This window comes from Leucopleurus acutus (genome assembly GCF_964270905.1).
Source record: "Leucopleurus acutus genome assembly, chromosome: 9".
Taxonomy (NCBI): domain Eukaryota; kingdom Metazoa; phylum Chordata; class Mammalia; order Artiodactyla; family Delphinidae; genus Leucopleurus; species Leucopleurus acutus.
The window spans coordinates 74105063-74119602 of record NC_139144.1 but is presented as its reverse complement, the minus strand read 5'-3'; the positions used below and the strand labels follow the sequence as shown (position 1 = coordinate 74119602).

At 36.6% G+C, this 14540-nt stretch overlaps 1 protein-coding gene across 9 annotated transcripts in view; it reads right to left on the bottom strand.

The window, feature by feature from the left end:
- FOXP2 (forkhead box P2) overlaps positions 1–14540 on the bottom strand; it is a 531560-nt gene that overhangs the window by 50492 nt on the left and 466528 nt on the right. For 8 of the 9 annotated variants that reach the window (XM_082846483.1, XM_082846480.1, XM_082846486.1 and 5 more), the window contains 3 exons: positions 10559–10696; positions 9247–9435; positions 7537–7702 (listed from right to left, as the gene is read on the bottom strand). In XM_082846483.1, coding sequence (XP_082702609.1) covers positions 7537–7702; positions 9247–9435; positions 10559–10696 — 493 coding nt within the window. The remainder of the gene's footprint in view (positions 1–7536; positions 7703–9246; positions 9436–10558; positions 10697–14540) is intronic. The other variant, XM_082846485.1, reaches the window with a different exon arrangement.

Genomic DNA, 14540 nt, shown 5'->3' with positions numbered 1-14540 from the left:
TATAGTGCTTCTCATATGCCAGTTACTTTTCCAAAGGCTTCATACATAATAACTAATGTAATGCCCAAACCACTATTATTGTTGTTATTATTACCGTCACTATTTTCATTTTAGAGATGAGGACACTGAGGCACAGAAAAGTTAAGTAACTTTTGCTCAAGAGCTAATACATGGCTGAGTTCCCCTCACATTTTCAGGTCATTACTCACACAGCCCCTTCCCAGGACTCCTTCCCTGGCTATCTTGTCTACAAGTTCAACTCTTCCCATCTCCTGTGGTTGCTTAATTTTTTCCTATCCTTGCTTTTTAATTTTTCTCCTTAGCAGTTACCACTATATATTTTACTTGACTTATTTGTTGTCTGTCTTCTACAGTCTGTCTTGTTACATTTTTTACACTAAAATGTAAGTTTTATGATGGCAGAGTTTGCTGTCTGTTTTCAGCATGGCTTTATTCCCAGCGCCTATATGAGTGCCTGCCATGAGTAAACACTCAATGAATGTTACTTAATAGAGCTGTTCAGGGACTTTCCTGGTGGCTCAGTGGTTAAGAATCTGCCTGCCAACGCAGGAGACATGAGTCTGAGCCCTGGTCCAGGAAGATCCCACATGCGGTGGAGCAACTAAGCCCATGCGCCACAACTACTGAGCCTGTGCTCTAGAGCCCGTGAGCCACAACTACTGAGCCCGCATGCCACAACTACTGAAGCCTGCGCACCTGGAGCCCATGCTCCGCAATGAGAAAGCCACCGCAATGAGAAGCCCGCGCACCGCAATGTGGAGTAGCCCCGGCTTGCCACAACTAGAGAAAAGCCCACACGCAGCAAGGAAGCCCCAACACAGCCATAAATAAATAAATAAATAAAAGAGCTGTTCAGTGGACCAGAACACTAGTGTAGTGGCAAGCACAATCCGGGAATCAGTGGACTAGAGTATCACAGAATAATAGTCAACTTAAAATCTTAAGTGAAGATTATTCATTTTTCCTTTAAAACATATTTCAAGGAAATATACATACAATACCACTGCTGAAAAGTTTTATAATTTCATAATTTAAAAATTCCGTGCCCACAAAAAATTGAGAAACCCTGTTCTACTTTTGTATGGTGACTTGGCTTCATTCACTGCCAGGACTACAAATAAGCATTAAAAAGTTTCTTTTTCCAGGGCTTCCCTGGTGGCGGAGTGGTTGAGAGTCCGCCTCCCGATGCAGAGGACACGGGTTCGTGCCCCGGTCCGGGAAGATCCCACATGCCGCGGAGCGGCTGGGCCCGTGAGCCATGGCCGCTGAGCCTGCGCGTCCAGAGCCTGTGCTCCGCAACGGGAGAGGCCACAACAGTGAGACGCCCATGTACCGCAAAAAAAAAAAAAAGTTTCTTTTTCCAGGAGTTGAGAGAATAAAAAGAAGAATTCCTAATCAAATTGCATATAATATGACAGATAAAGCAATTAAATAACAATTCTTTATTTCTAGAGTTAGAGTTTGCAGAGTACTGGGTGCCAAGCACTGTGCTAAGAATTAATGAAAATTTTATCATTCATATCTAGATTATACATTCTTGGGGCATACAAGGGGTAAAAGTTTCACGTATTGGTAAAAATTACATGAGCATCTTTTTCACACTCAGAAATAAACGATCCTTTCCATGTCCTTTTATTTTTTACATCCAGTAATTACTTTTTAATATTAAGTAAATAATTTTAATATAGTATGATATAAAGTCAGTCTACTGTGAATTTTTAATTAATTTATTTTCTAGGGTTATTTACAATTAAAAGTAATAAAAGTGAATTTTGGTAAAAGTATTTGTATTATTCACATATTTTATTGAATGATTTGATATTCAATACTTGAAATTATTGAAATATTATCATTAATTTTCACTTTTCACCTTAAATTTTACATTTTGAAAAACTAGTATACACGCATGGCCAAAATAATTGAATCACAGGGAAGGGTATGCATTGTAAAATTAAATTTCCCTACCAGCCCTGACCTCTGGGTCCCCAGTACCTCTCCAGTGGCAACCATTATTCCAGTTTCTGAGCTACCTTCAGAAAGCCAAGTGTTCATTTATGATTTGCCAAACCTAACATCTTATTGATCTGTATTTGACTAGGGGCTTACTATAACCTGTACGTAAAATGCCCATCTTTAAAATGTACTTTCAGTGACAGGTGTACCTAATACACATTTCGTCCAAATGCTGAATTACAAGCAGTAAAAATAGCTATTTGGCTGAAACTGAGACCAAAGGCAAATATCTCCACCAAGGAAAGAATTTCTGGGATACAGGAATATATCTGATATAAAAAAATTCCTGCTATGATTTTACTATGAAAATTTTTACAGGCTACATTTTTACAGTTTGATATTCTATTACAAAAACAATGACTTCTTATTTTTCTTGATCATGACATTTTAATGTGGCAAAGTTGACGTTTTCCTTTTAAGTCTTCCCTCAACACATAAAGAATTGACAAATAGAACTTTTTTTTTTAAGACAGATGGCCTAAATGGCATTAAACCTATTTTAATATACGTATGTTAGTATACTAAACAATTCTACAACAGTTAGAATTATGACATAATTTAATCTCCCTCTTCCTATCTCATTTAAATTTTCTCAACAACTAACTCAACATATTTTTAATATCTCCCTATGTATTTATTTATCCCTAAGTTAGTTTTTATGCATAACAGCATTCACAAGTAACTTTGCAAAGTTTTACTCCGACTATAATAAATGTACCTTCAAACTTTAGCTCATTGATGTTGCTTTCAGCATGTAAAACCCCAAAGGAGATTTTCCTAAATTACAAATAGAAGATTTACTGGTATTTGAAAGGGAACACTAAAATGGTAACAATAATTCTGCATGACGTACATTGTTCTTAGTGCTGGTGCTGTTACCCTGATTAGATATATGTTCTATGTAAGCCCATGATCACAGATTAAGCAAAAAAATCAAGGATGCCAGAGTGGTGCTGAAGTAGCCATTTGGCTATTTAGATTTCCATAAGCAAAGCATGAAGTCCAAGCCAAACAGCTGACTTTGGCTGAATACTGATGCCAAAGAAAAACTTCAGCACAGTCCTAACTCAGCATGAAGGACATTATTATATTTTATTTAAAAAGATACCATTTTCTTTATTGTTCAACAGATTCCAAGCTCATCTAGTTCTACAAGGTGTTAGTTTAAAACAGGACTGGCTGGTTATCTAGCATTCCCTGTTTGGTCTTTCAGATTGGTAATGAAAATGGTTGTTTTAGATAGCTTCTACAAATTCAAAAATATTTTATAAGTTGGAATTAAACATATATACACATATACAAATATATATGTGTGTGTGTGTGTATATATATCCCTATAGTAATACTAAACCTATGAATATATTGTGTATTGGGATACACTGACTTCTATCTTATATCAAAAACATATCGAAGTTTAAAGTGCATGTCACAATAATTTCCTATTTTTTAACCTGTAGACAGTGGTACTGAGTCACGAAAATATGTCACTAATTAATTACTAGTTGATATTTAAAGTACACATTGTATCAAATAGCTTTATAATCAGTATTTTATTCAAGATTGACTTACAAATCCATCCTTTTTTGACTTCTGTATACCTACAGTCACTCTATATACATACTTAGAGATCGTAATTTAATTGCCTATTTCACATTAAAATCCAATATTATAGTAATGTTCATGATGACTTAAAATGCTTAATATTTAAAATGCCTTACTTTAAAATGATAAAATACATTACATCATTTTGCAATATAGAGAAAAATGTCTGTAAATATCCTTATCAAAATTATAATTTTGTTACATCTATCTGATTCTCATGTACATATTTTTATACAGTTGATAGAAATTGTAACTTTAAAAGTAGTCTGAGCAAGCTGTGTTAAATCATGGGGTAAGTATTGCAAATATGGCATATTTTTAAAGATACAGTGAGAATATCATCACTGCGTGTTAATCCTGCTTGGTTTTCACATGGCTATTATTTGTGGCTAATCAGCCAACCAAAAACCTGAGGCAAAGTGAACTGAAAATTGATTAAAAAAAATATTAATTGTCCAAAATAACCAGTAACTGAGGCAGAAATGATTCGGCGCTTACATTATCTAACAATTATTTCTTCACTTTCTCCCACTCTGAGATTTCAGAAGAGTACTATGAACTTATGTTCCTTTACTGTCACTGGTTTATGACACATTCCGCCTGTGTTGGGCTGATGGGACTCTCCACAATGGCACTTTTCACACATTCATCTAAACAGCTGAAAACACAATGATGACTTCCATCTTTTTTGTTTGGACCTAGAGATTATCATACTAAGTGAAGTAAGCCAGACAGAGAAAGACAAGTATACGATATCACTTATATGTGGAATCTAAAAATAAAAAATGAAACAAATGAACTTCTATACAAAACAGAAATAAACCCACAGACACAGAAAACAAATTTATTGTTACCAAAGTGGAAAAGTGGTGGGTAGGGATAAATTAGGAGTTTGGGATTAACGTATACACACTACTACACATAAAATAGATAGCCAGCAAGGACCTACTGTATAGTACAGCGAACTATACTCAGTATTTTGTAATAACCTGTAAGGGAAAAGAATCTAAAAAAGAATATATATATATATATATATATATATATATATATATATATATATACCTGAATCACTTTGCTGTACACCTGAAACTAACACAACATTGTAAATCAACTACACTTCAATTAAAAATGTTTCTTAAAAAATACACTTTCTGCTCAAACCCAGATATGTTTTCAGATTTACTTCCTTTCCCTCAACGTTCTCCATTCTATGAGTTTTATTTCTCATATATCTTACAGAGAATACAAATAGAAGAAAGTAAGTGGTGATCATTTTGTTGGGTAGAGAAATAGCGAATCACTACGTTGTGCAGATCAGGAACTAACCCAGTGTTGTAGGTCAATCATTTCATGATGTATGTAAGTCAAACCATTATGCTGCACCCCTTAAAGTCATACAGTGCTGTATGTAAACTATATCTCAATAAAACTGGAAGGAAAAAAAAATAGAAGAAAAAAAAGGAAGATAATGCTATCAAAAGAAAGCTCAGAAATTAGAGAAAGTTTTCATTTGAACACTATTAGAATGGTTATATCATAATGAATGTTCTTGTTCGCAAGATATTTCTATGCTTGTTTTGGGAGAATGCAGTTTAACAAATATATTTTAGATAATTACATCTTGTTTCTACGAACATCTATTTTAAACATTCTTGAAATGTTTGTTTGAATGGTTTTACTCAAATAAAATTATATTTCCCTATTGAGGAGAGAAAAACACCCAGATCCCAACTATAGACTTTATTTAAATTTTACTAAGAAAATCAATGACATAAATTTATTGCTTCTGTTTTAGTACAGTTTCTATGAAAGAAATCTATATTTACGTTGAACTAATTTATAAACACTTTTATTTTTTAAACCTTATTTCTTTCTTTGTCCTCAAGTTGTATTTATTTTTCCATAAAAACAATTATTTGTGAATAGAACATTCACTGCCGTGGTGACACTACGGTTTATTCCAATTCTCTTTGGAATGACACAGAAAAGTGGGTTTATTGCCTTGTTTTCCTTTCACTATTTTTTTTTTTTTTTTTTTTTGCGGTATGCGGGCCTCTCACTGTTGTGGCCTCTCCTGTTGCGGAGCACAGGCTCCCGATGCACAGGTTCAGCGGCCATGGCTCATGGGCCCAGCCACTCGGCGGCATGTGGCATCTTCCTGGACCGGGGCACGAATCCATGTCCCCTGCATCGGCAGGCGTACTCTCAACCACTGCGCCACCAGGGAAGCCCCTTCTTTCACTATTTAAACTTTATCTTTCCTGATTTCCTAGGAGTGATTCAGTCAGGTGAATTAGAGGATCTAAAGTCAAATGAAAGAGGAATTCTGGGAAAAATAAGCCAAGGAGATAGTAATTTGATAAATAAAAAGAAAACCATTTACCACAATATTTATAATTTAATGTGCCCAAAATAATAATTATGTGTATTTAAAAGACTCTTTTATTAACCTAATTATAATTTTTGTATATTTAATTGTTCTTGATTTTCTTCAGTGTATCCTATAGAGTCAGAAAAATGCACAGCAAGTACTAGTGCAATGTGAGCCCCTCTGGAACAAATATAAGTGACTTGAATGAAAGTTCACTTGGATTAAAGTTGTTCCAACAAAATCCAAATGGAAATTAGAATATGCTTTTAGGATGTTTATGGATACATGACTTTTACCTGTATTGAGAATTTTAGCACACGAAGAATGATTCTGTTTACCATTCTATTTCCTTTTTTTTTTTTTTTTTACTTAGAACTCTTTCCATTTCCCAAAAGTTGACTCAAATAATGAATATATACAATTGTATATTTGTATGGTATTGTATTATTGAATTATCAAAGTACATCCGAAGTTTTCTTATCAGAAAAACAAGAATACAATTGCCAGCTTTCTAAAGCTGTAATTCACAATACAGTACATGTATACGCAATATCCTTTTAGAGAAAGGAGGATCAATATGGTCCCAGGATGCATGATGAGGTCCCCCAAAGCATAACTGGGACTATTCTCTGTAGAAATACATAAAGCCTTCCTTTTATATATAGCATGAAGATTAGGAGCGTCTATCTTTTTCTTATCAGTTGTCCACCAAAACTCCTATCAGCTCACTTATGTTAAATGGAGTGTTGTTAGCCTTCCCACTAATCCTATTCCCTGCAGATCTTCAGTGTGTATTCAATAGCTTGAATTCAGTAGCTTGAATTGTGTTGCCCTTATACATTTTCTTCCATAAGACTAATAAATACACATTTAATATCTAACAAAGCACTTGAAAGCGGTTTACTGCACACTTAAAAAGCAATGTGGAGTAAAACTTCTGAGTCTCAAGAAAAAGGGGCATGCAACCATGTTAACAGTCATTTCTTTTTTTAATTTTTATTTTATATTGGAGTATAGTTGAATTACAATGTGTGTTAGTTTCAGGTGTACAGCAAAGTGATTCAGTTATACATATACATGTATCTATTCTTTTTCAGATTCTTCTCCCATACAGGTTATTACAGAATACTGAGTAGAGTTCCCTATGCTATATAGCAGGTCCTTTTTGGTTATCTATTCTGTACATAGTAGAATGTATATGTTAATCCCAAACTCCAAACTTCTACTAACTTTGGGTTTTGTTTGTTCTTCTTTGTCTAGTTGCTTCAGTTGTAAGGTTAGGTTGTTTATTTGAGATGTTTCTTGCTTCCTGAGGTAGGACTGTATTGCTATAAACTTCCCTCTTAGAACTGCTTTTGCTGCGTCCCAAAGGTTTTGGATCGTCGTGTTTTCATTTTCATAACAATCATGCTTTAATAATAAACATAAAGGTTATAAAAACGAAAGTTCTCAAGGTGTAAGGTAGACAGGCCACACAGTGGCAGCAATGCAAGCTGAGAAATGGAGCGTGCGCGGCGGTTTGTATGTACCTTGAGGCAGCGACTGGACAGGAAGGGCCGCCTGGCCAGGTGGGATGGAGATGAGTCCCTGACGCTGAAGGCTGAGCAGATGCTGCTGCTGCTGGAGTTGCTGCATCTGGAGGAGCTGCTGCTGGAAGACAAGCTGCTGGGCCGCCAACTGCTGCTGCTGCTGCTGCTGGTGTCAGAAAACCCAACCCAGTGAGCGAATGGACGGCAGAGACCAGGGTCTGTGCAAACAGCCCTCCTACAGCGATACGTAAGCTTCTTTCATCGCCCCGGTACGTTTGTGAACGGTCATCCCATTGTCAAAGCTCAAGGGCAGAATGTGAGCAAGCTCTAGATTTTCAGTTGCTTTTCTTTCAAATATTAACACAGCAACAGAGAACCAAGGAACTTGCACTGAAAGGGGATGGAACAAGGTCTAGAGAAAGTGTGTCACGAAAGTTCAGACTTCTTCAAAATAGGCTTATTGCAGATGATAGAAAATTTACTTAGACTCAAAGAATGACACTTTACGGAAACAGTCAACCTCAACAACACTTTTGTTTTTTTTCCAACTGAATAAGTTCGATCTGCAGAAGTCCATGACCGTGGTCTCTAGTGACCTATTAGTAAACTGGGATGTAGCCTTCATAGGACAGGCCTGTTAGCTCTCTCTCTTCCTCTTCTCTCTTATTGGAATATATGAAAGGTAGAATTATGTTCAAGGCCAAAAAAAGTGCCCCTTACTGGAAGGAAAAGTGTAAGTTCCCATTTTGTGAGGCATTACAAGACAAAGCAGACTTCTTTTGGACTCGGGAGGGTATGAGAAGGCAGTCACACTTCAGAGAAAGACAAGCTGCTGTGAAAGACCTTTCCTTTTTAGTTTGGGGAAAAGAGAAACTTCTGATGCACTCACTGGAAAACAGACTGCATAACGGAGCAAGTCATGTGGATTGCCCAAAGCCTCCGGAGAAATAAGGGAGCAATTCCTATTCTGTAGTTGATGGCTGTCTGAAATTCTATTCACAAATCCAAACAGAAACAAAGCCTCAGGGGGTCAAAACTGTTTCCTGTACGTTTGCATAATGGGCAGCTTGAAGACAACGGCTCTGTTACCTGCTGATCAATTTAACTACTTCAACTGTTTTGTTTGTATTATGTTTATATTTGATGCAGTTTGCTGACAAGCACAAGCTAGGCCTGAGAAGCCAGCTTGTCAGTTTGATTTATGAGCATATCAAACTGGAACTTTCTACTCGCCACTCCAAACCTACAGTAGCAGTTCATTAATCAGGGGCCTGTGACTTTGAAATCTGGGCTCAACCACTTTCTCCCTGGCTTCCCCTCCCCCCCCCCCCCAACTCCCAACCACGGGCTCAATTTGCATGCCTGTCCTCTGAGCTGCACCACTGAGAATGATAAGGTTCCCTCAACCAACTTCGGTTCATACGAGATAATCAGTACTTTGTCCACCACACAGCTTGCTCTTTGTACACTGTGATTCATTAGTGAACAGGAGACGACAGCAGCATTGGATCGTAACTCTCAAGTCCCACGCTGCAAAAAGAGTAGAGCAGGAGAGCTCTCCTGTTGCTGTTATGAAGCTCAGTACAAGTGTAGCATAATGCATCTTGGACAGCAAGAGCCTGGTGATAGGAGGGTCTAACACTGCCCTGGCCTCCGAGGGCCCCTCCCAGCCTCGCCCTCCTCTGCGTGGGTGAGCCGGCCAGATCCTACCTCTTTCGCTTGCTTTCCGGGATGCTGCTGCTGCTGCTGTTGTTGCTGCTGCTGTTGCTGCTGCTGCTGTTGCTGCTGCTGCTGCTGTTGCTGCTGCTGCTGTTGCTGCTGCTGCTGCTGTTGCTGCTGCTGCAAAAGCTGAAGATGTAACTGCTCTTGCTGTTTCTTGTAAAACTCTTGTAGTTGTTGCTGAATAAACCATTTTGACTTTAATAAATAAAGGCAAAAGTTGCATGTATTATAAACCTCCTAAACTCCTCTAGACTGGCACAGGGTCGAGTCTCCATTAAGATGCGTCTCACAAGAACAACGACAGATACGCATTGGATTCCAGGAGACAGATCTACACATACACTGTTTTTGCCAAGGCAGCTCTGAAACTTTCCAATCCAGACTCCAAAGTATCCTAAACGAAAGGGTATAGAAGATCTGTATTCGAAATGGCTAGAGCCAAATGAATACCCTCGATGGTTATATCTGCAGCGTTAATAGCACATAAAAATAGGGTCTACTCTACCATTTATAAGAACCAACTATAGAGTTACATAAAATTAGAGTGACCAGTTCTTACTGGGAAAAAAATTGTAATCCATCGGATGGACGGGAGAACGTCAGACTTAGAAATATAAGTAACTGGCCTGTGGTCATCATCACAGAACATAGCAAGTCAAATCTTTAAGAATTTAGGTGAAGCACATTATTTTCTGTATGAGAAGTAAGTCTATAACATAAAGCCCACTTTATATAAACTCAAAGCTCTAATGATGTACATATTAGGAACATTAGTTTTGCTATTGAAAAAAGATTAACCTCGTGAATTGGTGGCTCAGCTGTTCAACTTTGTTCTAGTTAGTAGCTACTTCTATTCCTAAAATCTGAATTTATTGTGGAAAGGAAAGTTTGGGACATTACTTTCCCTACTGTAACAAAATAGCCAGTTCCAATTTCATACTTATGTGAATTAAAAGGAGGGTTGAAGGGTTAGAAATTTCAAAAGCAACAATTATCTGTAAGTCTCTTTGCACTTTTGTTGGCAAGGCTCTAAATGCAAAGCACCGAAGTATTTGAATATTTAAATATTGCTTTATCTCATGTTGAAATGGTACCTATTTCTTACTCTTACTCTAGACGTTAATGAACTTAAAAAGAATAAGGGATCTAAATTTTACTACTCGGTTCTGCAATTAACATGCTCCATTTGTGTTCTAGCATGCTGACAGGTTGTCCTTTCCAGTGGAGAAGGAATTGTCATATATGCCCATGGCACTGTCAACATGGGTGCTAGCACTCCAAAGCAGGTAATCCACATTACCTGCTGCAGCATGACTGCCTGCTGCTGCTGGAGAAGGGCTTGGAGCTGCTGAGGAGACAGGACTTGCTGCTGAAGGATCTGCTGCATTTGCTGAGGGGTGATCACCTGGGGAGTCATCATGGCCACCGACACAGGCACCTTGACAGAGACAGAAGGAGAAAGAGTGGACGTTACCAAACGTCTGTTAACCTACTTCATAGCTATATGGCATCCCTACCAAAATCTTTAGTAGTGATGACCAATCATTTTTATAGAATAATTGTTATATTATTTAACTATTTAATAATGATATTTTAGGTACCACAGTATTTAGACACTGGCTTTCCAGAGGCATCAGATGTCATCAGATTCCACCTTTACGTTCCACACCTCTTACGTATTATGCTAAGATGTGCTGCTTTGACTAGCATAATTAGAAATAAACAATTCCATGTCAGTTTTCTCAATACTTCATAATTGATAATCTCATCAATGTCACAGTGCTACAAACGAAAGCCTTTTGAAATGATTTACAGGTATGATTAAGATAGATATGATAAAGATTAAACGACTGGAAAAATACACATTTAAATATCTGTTATCAAAGTTAGTAAAAAGAATGTATGTGCAGTGTACTTATTCATAAAATATAACCTGTCTTCAAAATTTAATATATATATATATATATATATATAAAATATACACAGTACTAGAAAAATACACACAGTAATACATATTACTACATGAGTACTTGGAGTAACTCATATAGGATATTTATTTATTTACTTACATATCCCCAGAAAATAGCTACATAGATAGGTCCTCTCCAAGAAGGGATCATAAGCCTCGTATTCTAGCTTCTCCTTTAAACGTTTTCTTATTTCAAGCTAACTAAACGTATACTGGGAAGTCCAGAAATCTAAAGATTACTCAAAGGTTATTCATTACACTGAAAAATAAGGTAGTTTGCTCAAAATGTCCTTTCTACCATTTTCTTCTCCTTCAAAGTTGTAAAAATTAAAGAGTCAAAAAGAAAAGGAAATAAGGAGGGAGAGAAAGAAGCAGAAGAGAAAGATGAAGCAAGGAAAATACAAAGTAAGGAAAAGCCAGGGGGAAAGTCTGAGAGAAAGAGAGAAAGGCTGTGGAGAGACAGGAAAAGGTTGGCAAGAGAGGCGAACAGGAAGTCCTCCTGCACGGAAGCCTGACGTATCTATCTGCTCGGTTGGGCGGCAGTCACACTCTTTGAAGGCACTGCTTGTACTAACCAGCAAGTAATCAGACAACTTGTCAACTTGCCAAGTTTGCAACCTTTGAAAAAGTAATCATTTTCTTTCCTAGAGAAAACAATTCACATTTACTGTAAATAAAAGCAAGTATTTATATAAACACCACTTTTGAACAAATTCTTGGGACAACACGTGTCTTTGAAAACAGAAAAAGATTAACAGACATGGTTCACAATTTATCCTCAGAGTCATTTTTAATACAGTTCAAACTTTTCGAGTCTGGCACTTTATATCATAAACAAAGGAGAAATTAATAATGAAAACAAAGTTAGGGGCTTCTCTGGTGGCGCAGTGGTTAAGAATCTGCCTGCCAGTGCAGGGGACACGGGTTCGAGCCCTAGTCCGGGAAGATCCCACATGCCACAGAGCAACTAAGCCTGTGCGCCACAACTACTGAGCCTGTGAGCCACAACTAATGAGCCTGCGTGCCGCAACTACTGAAGCCCACGCACCTAGAGCCTGTGCTCTGCAGCAAGAGAAGCCACCACGATGAGAAGCCCACACACCCCAATGAAGAGCAGCCCCCGCTCGCCGCAGCTAGAGAAAGCCTGCGTGCAGCAACGAAGACCCAATGCAGCCAAAAAAAATAAATAAATAAAGTTAGAAGAAAAAAATAAAGGAAGTTCAGGATGGATTAATTCCTCTCCCTCAAAAAAATCACTTCATATTTCATACTAAAGAAAGAGTATTTTCTATCCCTTGCTCTCTGGAAATATGGATTAATTAGATGTAATTTTGTAACAGGGGAAAATATCACAGAATAACAGAAAGGAATTCAAAAGTGCTTTTCAAAAATATTTCTGGATTTTTTTAGAACATACTTTCATACCTATAGATTACTGTACTTGAAAGCATCATAATAAAAGGCATTCTGAAATGTATGCTGTAAAATTAATTGATCCAGTGGGTTGCCCATGTGTTTAGTTGTTTAAATATTTAATAGTCAGTTTACTTAATTGTTCTTTGATAAACAAAAAGAATGGTTAGAATAAGCAGTTTGGAAAAAAATTATCTATCTACAAAAATGCCTTTCCTTCCAGGAATAATTTACCTCATACTGTCTCCAAATAACAAGGAATGAAACTGAAATGAAGGAACAGAGAAAGACAAACAGGTTAAACTTTAAAAAGGCTGCCAATCCAGATAAATAGATGGGTAAGTGGGTAGCTAGATTATATATATGTAGATAGCTCTACACATGAATATAGGTAGATACCTTCTATTAAGTCTATCATGTGATGAGAAACTTGTCACACCTCTCTCATCTAACAGCCCCTTACCACTTTATAGCATATGGAGTATTTTCCCTTAATTAACTCTATCTACAAGTAAAGGTACTTTATGTGTAACTGATAACAAAGGTACTTGATAAGAAAAGTAATATGAATGGAGGCATGCAATTATTATTGTAAACTGCAAGTTTACAATCAGAATTCATCTTATACAAATTATATCACCCTATAGCTTGCGGCTAGCATGACTGATTTGATGTACAAGCAAGTTTAAGCAAGTTTTCTACTTTTGCATTCTTTAGAGTTCATTAGCCCTTTCACCATGGTTAAATGAATTATGTTTTATCCTTGAAATGGTTTGTGAGTGTCTTCCTTACATTTAAAAGTTTGTGACATAAAAATAACCATTATGTCATTGTCATCCTAAAATCATATATATCACACTTATGTGATATTCTGCAAATTTTAAGCAGATTCTGGCCTATCCTCTAGGAAACTGCCATCTAACACAAACAGCATACAGACATAAGGATATGTAGAAAAAGGACTCAACTAATTGAACACTCTACTTCCATAAGATATGTACAAAACACAAACTGAAATTAATTATATATATAGGAAAGCACAAGTACACTTCTGAGGGATTTCTAACATTACAAATAAGCCAATACTATCACCTATACATCTACGTACATGAGCTCATCCAAAATGAAACATTTGAGGCTATTAAAAATTTTAAATATTTTATTAAATAGAAAATTAGTTTTTCCTACAACAAATGTCAATTACATGTTATATGTAGACTGCTCCACTGGCCTTGTTTAGAACATGCAGAATTTCTCCATTTTTAAGTGAATCATTTTAAGTGACACGTTTCCTTCATTCCTCCTTTATCACTTTTGTTACTGTCCCATTACCTTTCTTCGCTACTGCAAGCTACTTTAGGAATTCATTGACAAAGACCAATAGAGATTAACTGAGTACATAACTTATTTTTGAAGATTATACTACTTTATCAAAATGTAAACAGGCAAAACCAGCATCAGATTTGAAAGTCTATGGATAACTTTCTAAAATATATATACCTTCACAAGTTAGGTGTTAAGCTTAAGGAAATATTTTCCTCTAAATATATACTTTTAATCATGCAAATATTCTAATGAGGGACCACAATTTAGATGTGTGATAGAGGAGGGGAGGGAGAACTTATCTTAGATGTTTTCTGGTGAGAGGGCAATTAAACGTCTTGTTGGGTCTAAGAAAACATAATACATTATGCAGCTACCAAATGAAATCAGAAGGAATGGCTGGTTTAAAATGGGTGTCCCAGTGAAAACTGCAGTCTATCAAATAAACTCTTCAAGAGTGAAGAAAAGAAACGCAGTAAACTTTGGTTGGGAGATTTTTCTTTTTTTCTCTCTTGATATTTACTATCCTGACAGAACTAAAATTCCCCATAGTGATGCACAAAATAAGGCTTTCATT